We start from the raw sequence: 13,929 nt of genomic DNA on the forward strand, positions 1-13,929 counted from the left end.
AAAAATAATAAAAAAAATCTTACGAAGTTTGCACTTTTTTTTGTAAAATTACAACTCAATCATTTTGATAGTTTAGCCATAATCTTGCCATTATGCTGCAACTATTTGTGGCGCCAATGGGCATTGGGAAATGACAACATGGAAAAAATAGATCTTCTTCCGACATTTTCATTTTAACATTACAATTAAAAAAAAAAAAAAAAAATCTTACGAAGTTTGCACTTTTTTTTGTAAAATTACAACTCAATCATTTTGATAGTTTAGCCATAATCTTGCCATTATGCTGCAACTATTTGATACCTGAGTTGCTTCCTTCATCAGCATCTCCCCGTTGGTCATGAGCATCTGACCGTCGCCGGCGGCGTGTTGCAACGCGTGCTGGTAGCTGAGCGTCATGGGCTCCGAGGCGCTGACGTCGACCAGGCTGGCGGGGTCGTCCTCGGCGGCCGAGCACACGCCGCCGTCCATCATGTCGTCGAAGCTGAGGAGCGGCTGCGAGCGGACGTCGCCGGCGGCGGCGAGATCGCCCATCAGGTCCAGCGCATCGGAGGAGGCGCGGGAGGGCTCGGCCGGGGGGGCGGCGTCCCACACGTCCACCAGGTCGTCCGTGGTTGAATCCCACGTGGAGAAGGGGGCGGGCTCGCGGGCCTGCGGGGCCACGCTCTGCACGGGCTTGGAGGCGGCGCTGGAGTCCTGGACCGAAGCTTTCTGCTCCTGCTTTGGCTCTGAGGGGCAAATCCGCAACGATATGCTCAAGGTGCAGATCGTTTCCATGGCAACGGACACTATTTCTCCCTTGATTGTTCAAATTTGAAAGTTCAAATCACCCCATTCGGAAACGCCATCGAGCTCCATGTTGGCCTCCTCCTTGATGGGCGTGGTGACGATTTTGGGGATGGGAGACACGGCGGCCATGTTGCGCTCCCCGCTCGCTTGCTCGTCGTTCTCCCCTGTGGGGGCAGGGGGCACAACGGCACACGACACTTCATCAGACAAGCTTAAAAGTGCGACCAAAACAAAAAAAGATGCGACTCGAACCTCGATTTCAACCCCACCGAACACCAAGAAAAGCTTTTCGGACGAGACGACTCATACTGCGCTAGCAAAGCAAGGCCAGGACATGCAATCAGTGACACACTCACAGGTAAGCAAAGATGCATCGCGTACACGTCGTGCGCGTGTGTGCCAGAGAGTTTGTGCAGGATGGGATTCAAAACGGACGTTGTCGTTTAGGAGGGCCGAGAAATCAAGCAAAGGGAATAAACCAAAACATTTACATACTTTTTTTTTGGGTAAATGATTGCTTTTTAGGATATAATAGTTGGGTCAAAGTTTCAAGAAAGTGAAGCGCTCCGTCGAGTCCGAGTCTGGACATTCATTTGGCAAAGCTAAATCAAACTTTGGGTGATAATCCTCTCCCAGTTTCACTCTTGGTTGATTTTCACAGCTGTAATTAGTGTCAATGAAGTCTGCGCAGGCGGCAAAATCCAAATATGACAATTGCTTGTTCACGCCTCTAACGAGTATACATTTTTACAGGCGAACCTCAAATCTGAAGCTGCATTTCACCTGCGGACGGCTTGATGATTTTTCTTCATTTTGGGCCCCGTCTCTAAATAGTCTCCATGGTAAAACCCAAATCTGAAGCTTCGCATTGGTTCGTTTTTCACCTGGAGACAGCTCTCCGCTTTTCAGGTCGGTTACACCCTTCCGTTGCTGCGTCGGGGAAGAACGCGCTGTACCTACCGGCGGCGCGGTGCGTCCGTGCGTGCGGCGCGGTGGCGCCGCGCAGGGGCGACACACCCCTGGGCGGGGGAGTCGAAGTGGGGCTGCTGGGACTGTGCTGCTGCCTCAAGAAAGGGCTGTCCAAGCGGCCTGGCGGTGGGGGGGTCGGAAAAAGTAGACACACCCACCCACGCACGGGCGACGAAGACAACGAGCAACGCAACCAAGGAAGAAAGACGACATGAGAAGGAAAGGGGGGAAAAAAAAAAATAACAGGATGCCGTTGTGAAGAAAGTAAAAAAAAAAGAAAAAAATGAATGGTTGGGGTTAAACAGACAGAAAAGAAATCCAAGAGGGAAAAGAAAGAGAAAAGAAGACGAGGTTAGTGAACTTGCACACGCCGACAGTGCAGACCGCATGCAAGAAATTAAACGCAGCTGCTTCTTTTGTTTTGTCAATCGCCTCCCCAAAAAAATAATAATAATAAATAAATAAACAACTTGCAGCAAGAATAAAGCGCAGTGTAAAAAACATAAAAAATCAAAGAAAAATTGGCCACTCGACAACCTATCATGCTGTTGTCATAGAAACACATTTTTCCGAGCGAGATCAGGGCCTCGTTCCACACAAGACACCCTGCACCAAGTATCGGGAGACCCAACAGAACATTGAACCGGTTCTCTCACATCCTATTACCTCCACCAAGGAAGTCACCACTGTCAGAGTGGTGAGGTGAAACCGTCCGGTTTCAGCCGGACTATAGAAAAGACTGAAAAGTGTGCTGTAAATTGTCTTCAAGTGCATCATGTGACTCACCGGCCCGGTGGATGGTGACGGGCGAGGTGTCGACGCTGATGGTCATGGCTCGTTCCTTCTGCTTGAAGAACTCGCGAGGGTTTCCGGACCGCTGAGCGATGATGGCCTTCGCCTCCTGAACATGTAAGCGGGATGGAGAGATTGATTTTAATTGCATGTTTGGTGGGATGAAAAAAAAGAAAAAAAAAACAAACAAAAATAGTTTCAGCATACCTCCACTTCAGACTCTTTCTTGTCCAGGCTGAGGTCATCGATGCTGAGCTCTGCGGGCTGCGAAATTCACAAGTTCATTCGTTTCTTTTCCTTCGATGAATAATGACGGGCCGAACTTGAGGTTGCGTGCGAAACTGTGCCGTGTTTCAACCTCAAGAGGCGTCGCATAGTTACGGCAACACGAAGAAGGCTCAAGTTTGATTTCCGATAAGCTTGCGTTCACTTTCCGGCTCCAACCGCGAGGTTGACGAGGCCGCATACCCGAGAAGCCGAGACACTTACTAAGGTGGTCTGGGTCTGCAGTCTGTCTTTGGCCTCCTCTTCCTCTTGCATCTTCTTCCTAAGCACGTACCGAACCAAATCACGTGATGGATTTGGATTAGGCGCTTTCGATTTGAAATATGAGACTCTTATTTTGACGGAATTTGGGCGTCACCAAGGTCACCTGTGCTCTTCGATCTGCCTCTCTCGCTCGCGGTACCGCCGCTCTCGGTTCTCCTGCTCCTTCCTCTCCAGCTCCATCCGCTCCTCCTCAAAGCGCTGACGCTCCTCGGCCAGCTTCTTCCTCTCCTCCTCCTTCCTCAGCTCCTCCTCGCGCTGGACACCCAAAAAAACCTTTTCACAGCCTGTCGGCAGCATTATTGTTGGGATGTTTTTTTTTTTTTGTTGTTGTTTTGTTTTTTTTTATTTTTCCCCTCTAGGTTTGCTCAACCAACCTTGGCCTGCTCCCAGAATTCTTCTCGATTGATTTTCTTCATCTCCACCTCTGCGTTGGTCTTTTGGTATACCGTACCCTTCTCCCGGGGAGCGGAAACAAGAGAAACAAAAGGTGAGGAAGGGTTAACTTTGAGTTAAAATACGCACATCAGTATTGTGTGATATCGTGACTGGAGGCAACGGCATCATCATCAGACTGCATTGTCACAAACATAATATCAGAATTGTCGTCAGTCGTATCCTAATTTCATTCAATTGGATCATAATTGGACTCAATCCTGTCACAGCATCATTGTCGTCAATCGTCTTGGGATTTGTTTCGCAGCGGGACGGAAACGTGCCGATTTGCGTTTAGCGGGTGTGAACAGATTTTGGCGTAAATAACGGCGCATTGTTTTGTTATGGCCGCCGGAGTCAAATCGGGTCCTGGCTGGTTTCATATCATGCTGTACTACTTGTGGCGATTCGTATCGTGTTCGTCACTGCTGCGTAAACGTAACGGTTCCCCTTCCGATACCACGTCTCCGTGCTCCTCCTCTCGGGTTTTCAGGCGGCTCAGGACGGGACTTGCCGCCACGGTCGTGCCGTTTGTGAGTCGCTGTCCGATGGCAGACGGATCCACGTCGTCCAGACTGCTGGCGTTGATGATGACCGCTACACCCTGACAAAAAGGACGGCGGGAAAATCACTTTTAGTACTTTTGCTGGGAACTTAAGCGGCGCGGCGCGGCGCAACCCTTTCGAGAACCGGCTCTTCATAAACAAGTCGCTGCCGCTTTAATCTCTTTTTCCTTTTATCTACTCCGCAAATGCTAAAAATAGGCCGTCTGCCAGGTGGACTATTTCAGACGCGCACGCGGATACAACACGGTGATGGTGAGGAGGATCGCACAGAGATTACTTAAAAGAGTGACGGTATTAGTCATGCGCGGTGTCATACACACACACGCGCCTCTTTGATCATCCCACACAGCTTTTAACCTGCTTGCTTCCGGAAAAAAAAAAAATATATATATCATTCCGAAAGATGGGCACCTTTTTAGTAATTACGTACCAAGACAGATATGCAAGCGAATGAATAAAATCAAATATTCTGTTGTGGGCGGCCCCGTGATCCAGTGGTTAGCGCGTTGACCTCACAGCGCAGAGGTCGTGGGTTCGATCCCGGCTCCGGCCTTCTTGTGCCGAGTTTGCATGTTCTCCCTAAGCCTGCGTGGGTTTTCTCCGGGTACTCCGGTTTCCTCCCACATTCCAAAAGACATGCATGGCAGGCTGACTGAACACTCTAAATTGTTCCTAGGAGTGAGTGTGAGCGCGGATGGTTGTTCGTCTCTGTGTGCCCTGCGATTGGCCGGCAACCGGTTCAGGGTGTCCCCCGCCTACTGCCCGAAGACGGCTGGGATAGGCTTCGGCACCTCTTGCGAGGATAAAGCGGATTGGAGAGTGGATGGATGGATTCTGTGTTGTATATAAATCCGACTTTCAATTTTTCAACTTCAAAGGGGAAGTCCACCCCAATTTTTCATTGACAAAAATATGTTTTTTGCAGCCCCACTAGTCTTTAAGACGGCATTCTGATTAATAATGCGGATGTGGTATATGAGTTAAGCAGTAAAAGCCACCTGTTTTTTGTTCATCTCAGGAGGCGGCCATTTTGTCGACTGAAAATGACATCACAGTTGCCGGCTCAGGTGAGCTTTTATCACCAAAATTTGACATGCTCCGTCCACGTGAGATACCATAGGCATTAAACAAAAAAAAGCATCTGTCGAGAATACCTTCTTCAAATTGGGGTTCTCATTTGGGAGCGTTCCCTCACACAAGCTGTGGAATTTGCCCAGCTGCTTCAAAGCAAAATGGACCACTTCTTGCTCAATTTGAGACTTCCTCGTGCATCCCGTTACGCTAAACATGGCCGCCAAATTTCGCGCTGATGCCACAAACCGGCGTTGGTGCTCGCACGGGTCGAAATATATCATCGGGGCTTGACGAGGATTACCTGGAAGAAGTCTGCGATGGTGGCCACATGGCTGGCGCAGGCGCATTTCCTGGCGTCGGGGACGTCGTCTCCCACCTGGCAGCGCGAGAGGAGAAGTAAGGTTAGAAAAGCAAATAACAATGGAGCTGAAAATTGGGGCATAGCCTCCATGTTTCGGAATGTAACTTTACCCAGTTGATGAGGATGTATCGCGGCAGGGCGGCGTTGGGCTCCTTCAGGCTGCAGAAGCCGTACATCACCCTGGCGTTGTCGAAAGTCAGCGTGATTTCTGCCAGGCCGCCGCCTGCGGCGCATAGGAGGAAAAACCCGTCAATACCGCGAGATATTCATTGGAAAACGGGTGCAGCGGATAAATGCGAAAGGACCTCCTGATGATGCCAGCGTCAAGTCGTTGCTATCATCTTCGTATGTGTACAAGGCCCTGGAAACAAGGACGCCACAGACAACATTAGCGCTCCGTTCAAGCCATTTAACACTTATTCATCCGGCGAAGTTGTCAGCAAAGAGTATCGGAAATTCATTACGTTGAGTTTTTTTTTTTTTCTTTTCAAGATGGACAAAAGCAGGCATGCATTTTGTTTTATTTGTCATTGTAGATTTCATTGTAGTTTGTGTGCGGGCTCTTTATGTCCGTTGTGGCCGTCTTAAGTGAGGAGGGAATGCCATATTTTCTGGAGGGCGACGGATTTATGGATGAGACAGCAAAAAAAAAAAAAAAACAAACAAAAAAATTAATAAAAAAATAAAAAAAACAAAAGAGGGGTGAGATGAGACGCAGGTTAATATTGAAAGGGCGCCTTATAAATAATTCTCTGCAAAAAGCAGACAGCTGTTTATTATTCATACGCAGCCCCCGTGACCCAGAAACGTTGAGAAAAAAGATGGGAGTGTTGAATCATGGTAATGGGCAGATTTCAACAGAGGTCTGATGAAGGCAAAAAAAAAAAAAAAAAAAAAAAAAAATTTAACCAAAAAAAAAAAAAAAAAAAAAAAAAATTATCAGCCGAATAACAAGAATAAGTGGCGAGGAGTAAAGTGGTGAGAAGTGATTGCAAAAGACAAACTCAAGATTCATCATGAGCTCCTGCAATTCTACTCGATTCACGACATCGCCGTCCATTTCTAGTTATATCCAAGCACCTCAATCTCTTTATTTCCTATTAGCAGCGCAGCAAAAAAAAAAAAAAAAGACAGGCCACTTGGGAGTGTCTCCATGGCAACCGTGCGCATCCCCCAGCCACCCGTCATCATTATGGAGGCAACAGCAGTTTGTGACCGCAGGCTAGCGGTGGTGTTAAATAAAGATCGGAGGAGGATGATGGGAAAGCAAAACGCGTTCATAGTTACAAAAGAGGCTGCTCGTGAAACATACGCGACCTTATGGAGTTTTTCTTTTTTTAGATTTCTAGTCTAAGTTGTGTCAGAATTTTTAAAAAAAATGGCCAAAGTGGAAGATCTGCATTCATATCAATGAAAGATAATATACTTGGTAGATTTGTTTTGACAATTGATTTTATTTTGTGGTCGACTAGCATGGAGGAGACATCAGCAAAATGCCACCAGAGGGCGGTAGAGATCTTTTGACTGATTTGAGTGGGCTTACTTCAAAAGTATTGGAACAGTGAATCCAAATCAGGGGGAAGGTGTGCAAGGTTTTTAACTGGATGAAACCGCAAAACCCAGACTTAAATCATACAGGGAATGCATTTTACCAAAGGGCAAAAAAAAAACAAAACAAAAACAACCCCCCAACCCCCCTCCCCCATGTAAAAGTTTGAGAAAAGCTACAAGGCTGTAAGGTGTGCATGATGAGCTGCCGAAAGTTCCACGGTGTACCACGCTGGAGTCTCCTGCGAGCCGAATGAGATAGATACTTTTGCTCACCAACCGTAAACTCACTATTTGGTGAGAATGAGAAAACCGCAGCGCGGTTATGATGAATCTCTGATTAGAAGAGCTCAGCTTGATCCAAACGGAATGAGCAAAGCATTTTAAGAATGCCTTAACGCGATATGATCTAATTATGGTTCAATCAAGATAAAAGGCTGTTGAAAGGGAGTTTTCGAGGGGGGGAAAGAATTGCTTCAGTTGCCGTGACAACCTCTTCAAAGTGGACTCGGTCCACGGAGATTTTGAGGAAGAGTTTCAAGTCGAAATTAATGAATTCATATGTGATGGATGGCCATGCTTTTGTTGTATTTTTATTTTTCTCCCACGCCATAGAAGCAAACGGGCAGGCTTGTGGCGCACACTTGCTGGCGAGATGATGGCAGCAGTGCAGAGGGGAAAGACAGGTTGCTGCAAGATGATGGCAGCGGTGCAGAGGGGCAAGACGGGTAAACGTCAACTGGGATGCACATTCAATTACACACTCGCCGGCGAGATCCAGCACATTGTTATGCATACACTTGCTGGCGAGATGACCAGACGGCGCCCGCCAAGCAACTGAGACTGAAAAATTCCAGCCGGAAGGGATTCAAACTTACTGGCAGTGAGATCCAGCTGATTATCAGGCACTCGCTGGGGGGCTGCAGTCAACTGCTATGCATACACTTGCCGGCAAGATGACAAGAGCCAATCCACTGCTCGACACCGAGTGCCAAACGAAAAGACTTATAGCGCAAAACGTACTGGCTAGAGTGATGCGGTCTGCTGGCAACCTGACGAGAAAGAGCCACGAAGCCTCAGCGGTCGTACAGCTCAGGCTCCGCCCACAGTCACCATGGTAACAAAAGCCAGACTCCTTAGTGGACAAACACTAAAAGGTTGCAAAAAAAAAAAACAAACAAAAAAAAAACCCTAAAAAACACTGTGTACTAGAAGTTAACTATATTTCTTGATCCTTGGGAGCATTTTGACAAAAGCACATCATTAAATTGTTATAAAATGCTGGGAACTATTTTGGAAAAGAAAAAAAAAAGCATCAAAATGTTTCCTTTTACGGCGAAAGCTGGTTACAGAGTTATGCTCAAACAGGCGGAAAAGTGCCAAGTAAGAGAAAAGCGGCGAGAGAATTTTGTTATTTATTGCGGGAGAAACCATAGCGGTGACTTCATGCACAAGCAATGGAGTGAACACACAGACGTGAGGGACGGGGAATTCATGGGAGGGAGGCGAGCATGAGTAAGACAAGGCAAGGGCCACTGGATTGGTCCTCACACTCTAGTCAACTATTAGTCATATTGTAAAACTTTTTTTTTTTAAGTCATTTTCTTAAAGATTACAAACTCGGAATTAGTAGTCAACTATTAGTCATATTGTAAAAGTTTTTTGGTTTTTTGTAAGTCATTTTCTTAAAGATTACAAACTCGGAATTACACTTAAGGAGTCATTACTTTTTTTTTTACACCACGCCATCATCCACAGCAGGAGGAAAAAGTGATGAGCCATTAAAAAAAAACCAAAAAAAACCAAACAAGTATCGGTTTCTATTTTTAAAATGTCGGGAGTAAAAGTTGTCAGAAAACTAATTCATAAAAACATGCGGCAACAACAATGAAAGGGAGGATAAAGAATATATGCCGGTGCCTCATGCCTTATTTTCCGTCTGCGTCTGTCGATGCTTAAGGTTTTGACATTGTGACGACAGATGCTCTTCGTTAGCACGTCTATGGCGGTCTACATTGTTTTTTTTCTTCTTTTTTCATTTGCATGAAGGTAAGCGGACGTGAAGAATCGTACTCAAAAAATGCACTGAATACGAAAAAAAATGGAAGATATTAAGGGTTTTTTTTTTGCCTCGCCTGATCGTAGGAATGAGTAAACGCCATAAAAAACCAATGGGGTGCTTTTCTGCACCGCTGACGTTTCTTCAGCTTCTCCCTCTGACGACATCACTTCTCTTTGCAGATGTTCGCGGGGCTACAAATGAAACGAGCAGATGGGAATCTGTAGCGCGGATCCCCGCCAAACCGCCGGCTGCAGCAGCTGAGGCAGCAAATTGAGCAAGATTTTTTCCATCGATGTTTTCTGGTTTCATTGTTGTTGAGCGTTGTTGCCATTACCAAAAAAAAAAAAAAAAAAAAAAAAAAGGGGGGGGGGGGCGGCTGACTGGCGCTTGATTGTCTGGATCAGCAACATTTCGGTTGCAGAGACACTGATGATCTCAGATTGTCAGGAAGGACGAAGCTCAAAGCGCCAAACTCGGACTTCCAGCTTGTGAGCAAACCAAATGGAAGTTGAAACTGAGAGAGCGCTGGCGCAACGGCCACGTGAACCATCTCGAGCGTACGAAAAAGTGAAATGAAACCTGCACACGTAAAGCAGAACTTGGGAGGTTAAGTTATATCATCAAAAGGACATAGAAAAACAGTGTTTCAATTCTCTTTTCAGGAGAGCTTCGGCTTCGAGAAAAGCAAAATGGAAGACTTTTTGTGGACTTGTTTTAAAATTCTGGTGTCCCAATTTGCCATTTCAGCGTGGTGCTCCCTCTAGTGGTGTACAAAAGAATCACTGAACTAAATGCTTTTTTTCGCCGTCTGAGTTTGGTTGGATTGTGGCTTATGGACGGGAAAAAGAATCTTGATTGTCCACATGTTGACGTGGCCGATTTCTTCAGCTGGATTTGATTGACATGCTGGATGTTCTGTTAGCCGCATAGCCGAATGGGTCTCTCGGGGGGGACGGCGGGTCCAGGCTGGTGGTGTGAGTCCATCTCTCTCGAGAGAGTCGTCGCTTGCGCTCCGTAATCCAATGCAATCACAACAGCGAGCTGAAAAGCACTCGAGTGCCCCGGGGACAAGTCAGAGAGCAAGTCCATCATTCCAGAAATACTTCAAATGCCCTCCAATTCCTCCGGTTGCTAGCAGACACTTGGGTCTCTTTTCAGCAGCGGTGTGGATTTGCTACTTCTCCGACTTGCGGTAATTACTTTTCTGCTTTGTTTTTCAGTGACCTTTTTAATTAAAGCGTGTGTGTGGGGGGGCAGGGGGGTACACGCATACCGATTATCGGGGCGAATTTGAGAACAAACAGATTATGGCAATTGATTATCCCGAGATGTGGAATGTGTCAACTAGTGGAGCACACACATGATAACGTCTCAAGTGCTGGCAACAAAAATGGGAACACTGCGAAGTAAAAATGTTCACATTTTCTTTCCCCATCTGCTTGAGTATGTCGACAATCGTAAATGTAAACACACATTGGCCTTTTTTTTTTTTTGTGTCTCGACAAAAATCTCAACCGTTTATTTATTTCTAAAATAAATTTTCTGTCGAAACCCTGTAATGTGCTTAGTCTCAACATGCTGTTAGCATGAATGCCATGTGGCTATATTTCATGTATGCTCGTTCTTTGCTAAAAACTCACTCTTCTCCCTTTCATTTCTGTTACGCAAATGACTTTCTGTACAAAACAACCATGGTCATTTTATTTTTTATTTTTTTTAATATTACCCAAAATGGGCCACGGACTGCTTCATGCACATCCAGTCGAGCTCAGTGCTGCCGGGTATGTTGTGGCACAACGTGGTACTACACTCACCTGGCAACTAAATCTGGATTCGCCTGTACTGTGAAAAAAGAATTAATCTGCGAATGTCGGCGCGGGCTCACGACATCCCGCATTAAACGATATAGGAAAATCACGTTTTCATGTGACGCCGCTAGGTCATAGCTGGCGTGACTGTGGATGGAGGAGGCCCGATCAGCGTTCACAGCCTCCCTTTGTATCACGCTGAGCTCATAATGGACTTCCTGTGAGTCCTCCCCTCTCCTGGCTGCGTCAATGGCGTCCGAGCGCTGACCAGCACTCGGCATCCAGCACAATTGTTGGGCCGTTGCCATGCGAGCGAGTGTAAACAAGCGCGAGCGAGCCGAGAATGTTTGGACTGGGGTGATGGGACTGTTTGACTGGGACCCGATGTTTTGCGGCGATAGCTCAATGCGTTTTTTGGTTTTTTTTTTTGAGACGTTTCACAAATCAGTTTTTGAAGTGTAAACAAATAGAACGAGGCAATGCCTCAAAAGTAAGATTTTTGAAAGATCCACGGGCACACTGGCATTCCTAACCGCGGCAAAAGATAGAAATTGAAACCATCTTTTCTGATGGCGCTTCCTATTTTCAAGAAGTCTCCCTATTCCTTCGACGATCAACCCTCAGACAGTGGCGGCTCTGTGACCAGTTCCCCCAATGAAAGGCAGCCGAAGACACGTCGGAAAGACGTAAAAACGTTTCTGGTGCTGAAACAACCCAGCGCGAAGCAGGCTTATGTGTGGGCCGAGGAGTTTTCATTGAGAAGCAGCGGGCGTCAGGTCGCCTCCGACAGAGACGTCTGTGTCACACGGTGGGGCTGCTCTTAAAAAACAAAACAAGAACTCACACAGAGTGGCTTTTGTGAGATGCCATTGCGTCTGATAGGCCGAGCCGACGTAGGCAGCGGGCCAGCGGGGCCTTTTTTTTTCATCGTCCCTCGCGCCTGCTCGCCACTCTTGCTTCACCAATTCTACTTTTTTCAGCTTCACCCCCCACTGGCCCCCTATATTCACTGTGAACAAGGGGACATCCGCCGTACACTGATGCAAAATGGGTAAGATGACGAGTGGAGAGTGGTGGCAAGTAGGAATGTACCGTATGTGCGAGAGACGGAATGAATTTGGCCTTCCGCAGACAAAAAATATTGCTTTGGGGTCATCGTGGGGCCAAGGAATTATGATGAAGTGAGTCAAGCAGCTTCATTTAGTGAAACAATGGCTTTATCTGATGGAAAAAAAGGGCTTTGCCGCCTACTTGTGGCACCAATGGTCAATCTGGCACCTTTTTGGGTTTCAGTTATTAGCGGATGGCCCCATCGAAACGACTTGTGGTCTCTTGAGAGCCTGCCCAGCAGTCAAGCTTGAAATTAAGCAAGCAAGCACATTTTCGGCAGGATGAGCGTGTCTGAAAAACGCGCCCTTGACTCGGGAGAGACGGCAGCGAAGAGACGAATCTTACTGAGCCTGCCAGGTTGCCGTCTTCAGTGACCCGATTGGTGGCCGAGAGCAGTAATTAACGGCGGCAAGAGAACGGAAGCGCCGTGCTGCCTGAGCCACCCACTGCCCAATTACCAAACCGCCTCCTCCTACCACCACTTGACGTCGACGGCGTTCTATTTTTTTTTTCCCAAGCACAATACAATGAGCTCTTGCGGGCCAAACTTTCCGCATCTTTCAAAATCACGCGTCAGAGCGGACAGCGGAAATGTTTTCCCAGTGTCGTCTCCCACCTCGCGGAACCGTCAAGAGCATGATGTTGATGTTCTTTGGCTCCCCCCCGGAGTGTCTGAGTCACCACTGCAAATGACCCGGCATCCGCTTTTTATGTAAACGCCGGAGGACTCGTTACAGTACCAGTGCCAAAAAGTGGGTCAGCCGCTGCAATTAATGGACATTTTTTTTTGCTAACCTGTATGCAAATACAACATTACCTCCAGATGACAAATTTAATTTGTGTCGCGAGCCTGCAACGTACGCCCCTAAAAAATAGGCTGACAGTGCTTTGATTCTAAATCGTATTTGCTGTATTTTCACAAATAGATAAAGAAATAAAAATGGCCGCCGTATGTGATTAAGACAACTTCGGAACTGCTTTGCAATGATACGCCCCCTTGAAGCCTTTTTGACTGTGTCGTTATCCGATCTAGCAAAGTCATTCCTTTTTTGCTGGTCTGTGCCTTCACGGGCCTGCTCCCCCTTCCTCCTCTCGGGTTATTGATCTGTCCAGTCAATACGGAGCTGCTAAGGTCTCTGTTTATGGCTCCACTTGAGCGCTCGCTTCTGCTGCCTGAATAACAAAAACATTCAGACGTCCGCATCGCTTGTTTGTAATAAACTGAACTTGGGCCATGAGCGGGGAAAATTTTACAAATCGGAAAGGACGGCGCTGGACAGTGGACACACAACACTGTGGAGTGTAAATCGGTTGCACGTTGATTAAAACGTGGTCAGCCGATGTCATTTTCACGTGTTTCCCTCGAAAAGGAACAAATGCTATGTGAGCAGGTCAACACTGTTTAATCTTTTTTTTTTTTGGTCTGCAAATGGCTGCCGACTGGAATGCTAATCCTCGCGAAAGACGGCGTCATTAAAAACAAAACAAAAAACAAAAGATTATCTACAGTTGCTAAAACAATACTTTAAATAAATCTCACGCAGGCTGAGCAGTTCACTCTTTAAATGGCCATTTGTGAAAAATGAACCAAAGTCATTTCAGTTGCGACGCCATTTTGTTTTCTGGATGGGAAATGGCGAGGCGTCTATTTGAGGGAGGCGCTTCTTATATCTCACGTCGATGAAATATGCCATTGAAGATAATGTCACAGATCGCCAATAATTAATTGATTGTGACTATAGCCGAGTGATTTCGTTTTTGTTTTTTTTTATCGCTGTGATCAAGTTTATGGTCTGGGTCGGCTTGCACTTTGTCGCGCCCTTTGCAAGCCCCATGTCCCCCGTCGCATCGATTTGTCATTAGAGGCGTCTA

At 46.7% G+C, this 13,929-nt stretch overlaps 1 protein-coding gene across 7 annotated transcripts in view; it reads right to left on the reverse strand.

Moving 5' to 3' along the window:
- dbn1 (drebrin 1) overlaps positions 1-13,929 on the reverse strand; it is a 43,083-nt gene that overhangs the window by 3,655 nt on the left and 25,499 nt on the right. For 3 of the 7 annotated variants that reach the window (XM_019867402.1, XM_019867491.1, XM_019866980.1), the window contains 12 exons: positions 5,835-5,890; positions 5,640-5,752; positions 5,470-5,544; positions 3,989-4,132; positions 3,471-3,551; positions 3,200-3,351; positions 3,037-3,094; positions 2,755-2,811; positions 2,542-2,662; positions 1,747-1,875; positions 828-950; positions 301-725 (listed from right to left, as the gene is read on the reverse strand). In XM_019867402.1, coding sequence (XP_019722961.1) covers positions 301-725; positions 828-950; positions 1,747-1,875; positions 2,542-2,662; positions 2,755-2,811; positions 3,037-3,094; positions 3,200-3,351; positions 3,471-3,551; positions 3,989-4,132; positions 5,470-5,544; positions 5,640-5,752; positions 5,835-5,890 — 1,534 coding nt within the window. The remainder of the gene's footprint in view (positions 1-300; positions 726-827; positions 951-1,746; positions 1,876-2,541; positions 2,663-2,754; positions 2,812-3,036; positions 3,095-3,199; positions 3,352-3,470; positions 3,552-3,988; positions 4,133-5,469; positions 5,545-5,639; positions 5,753-5,834; positions 5,891-13,929) is intronic. The other 4 variants (XM_019867228.1, XM_019867057.1, XM_019867150.1 and 1 more) reach the window with 4 other exon arrangements.

Source organism: Hippocampus comes, unplaced genomic scaffold, assembly GCF_001891065.2.
Source record: "Hippocampus comes isolate QL1 unplaced genomic scaffold, H_comes_QL1_v1.1 scaffold197, whole genome shotgun sequence".
NCBI lineage: Eukaryota > Metazoa > Chordata > Actinopteri > Syngnathiformes > Syngnathidae > Hippocampus > Hippocampus comes.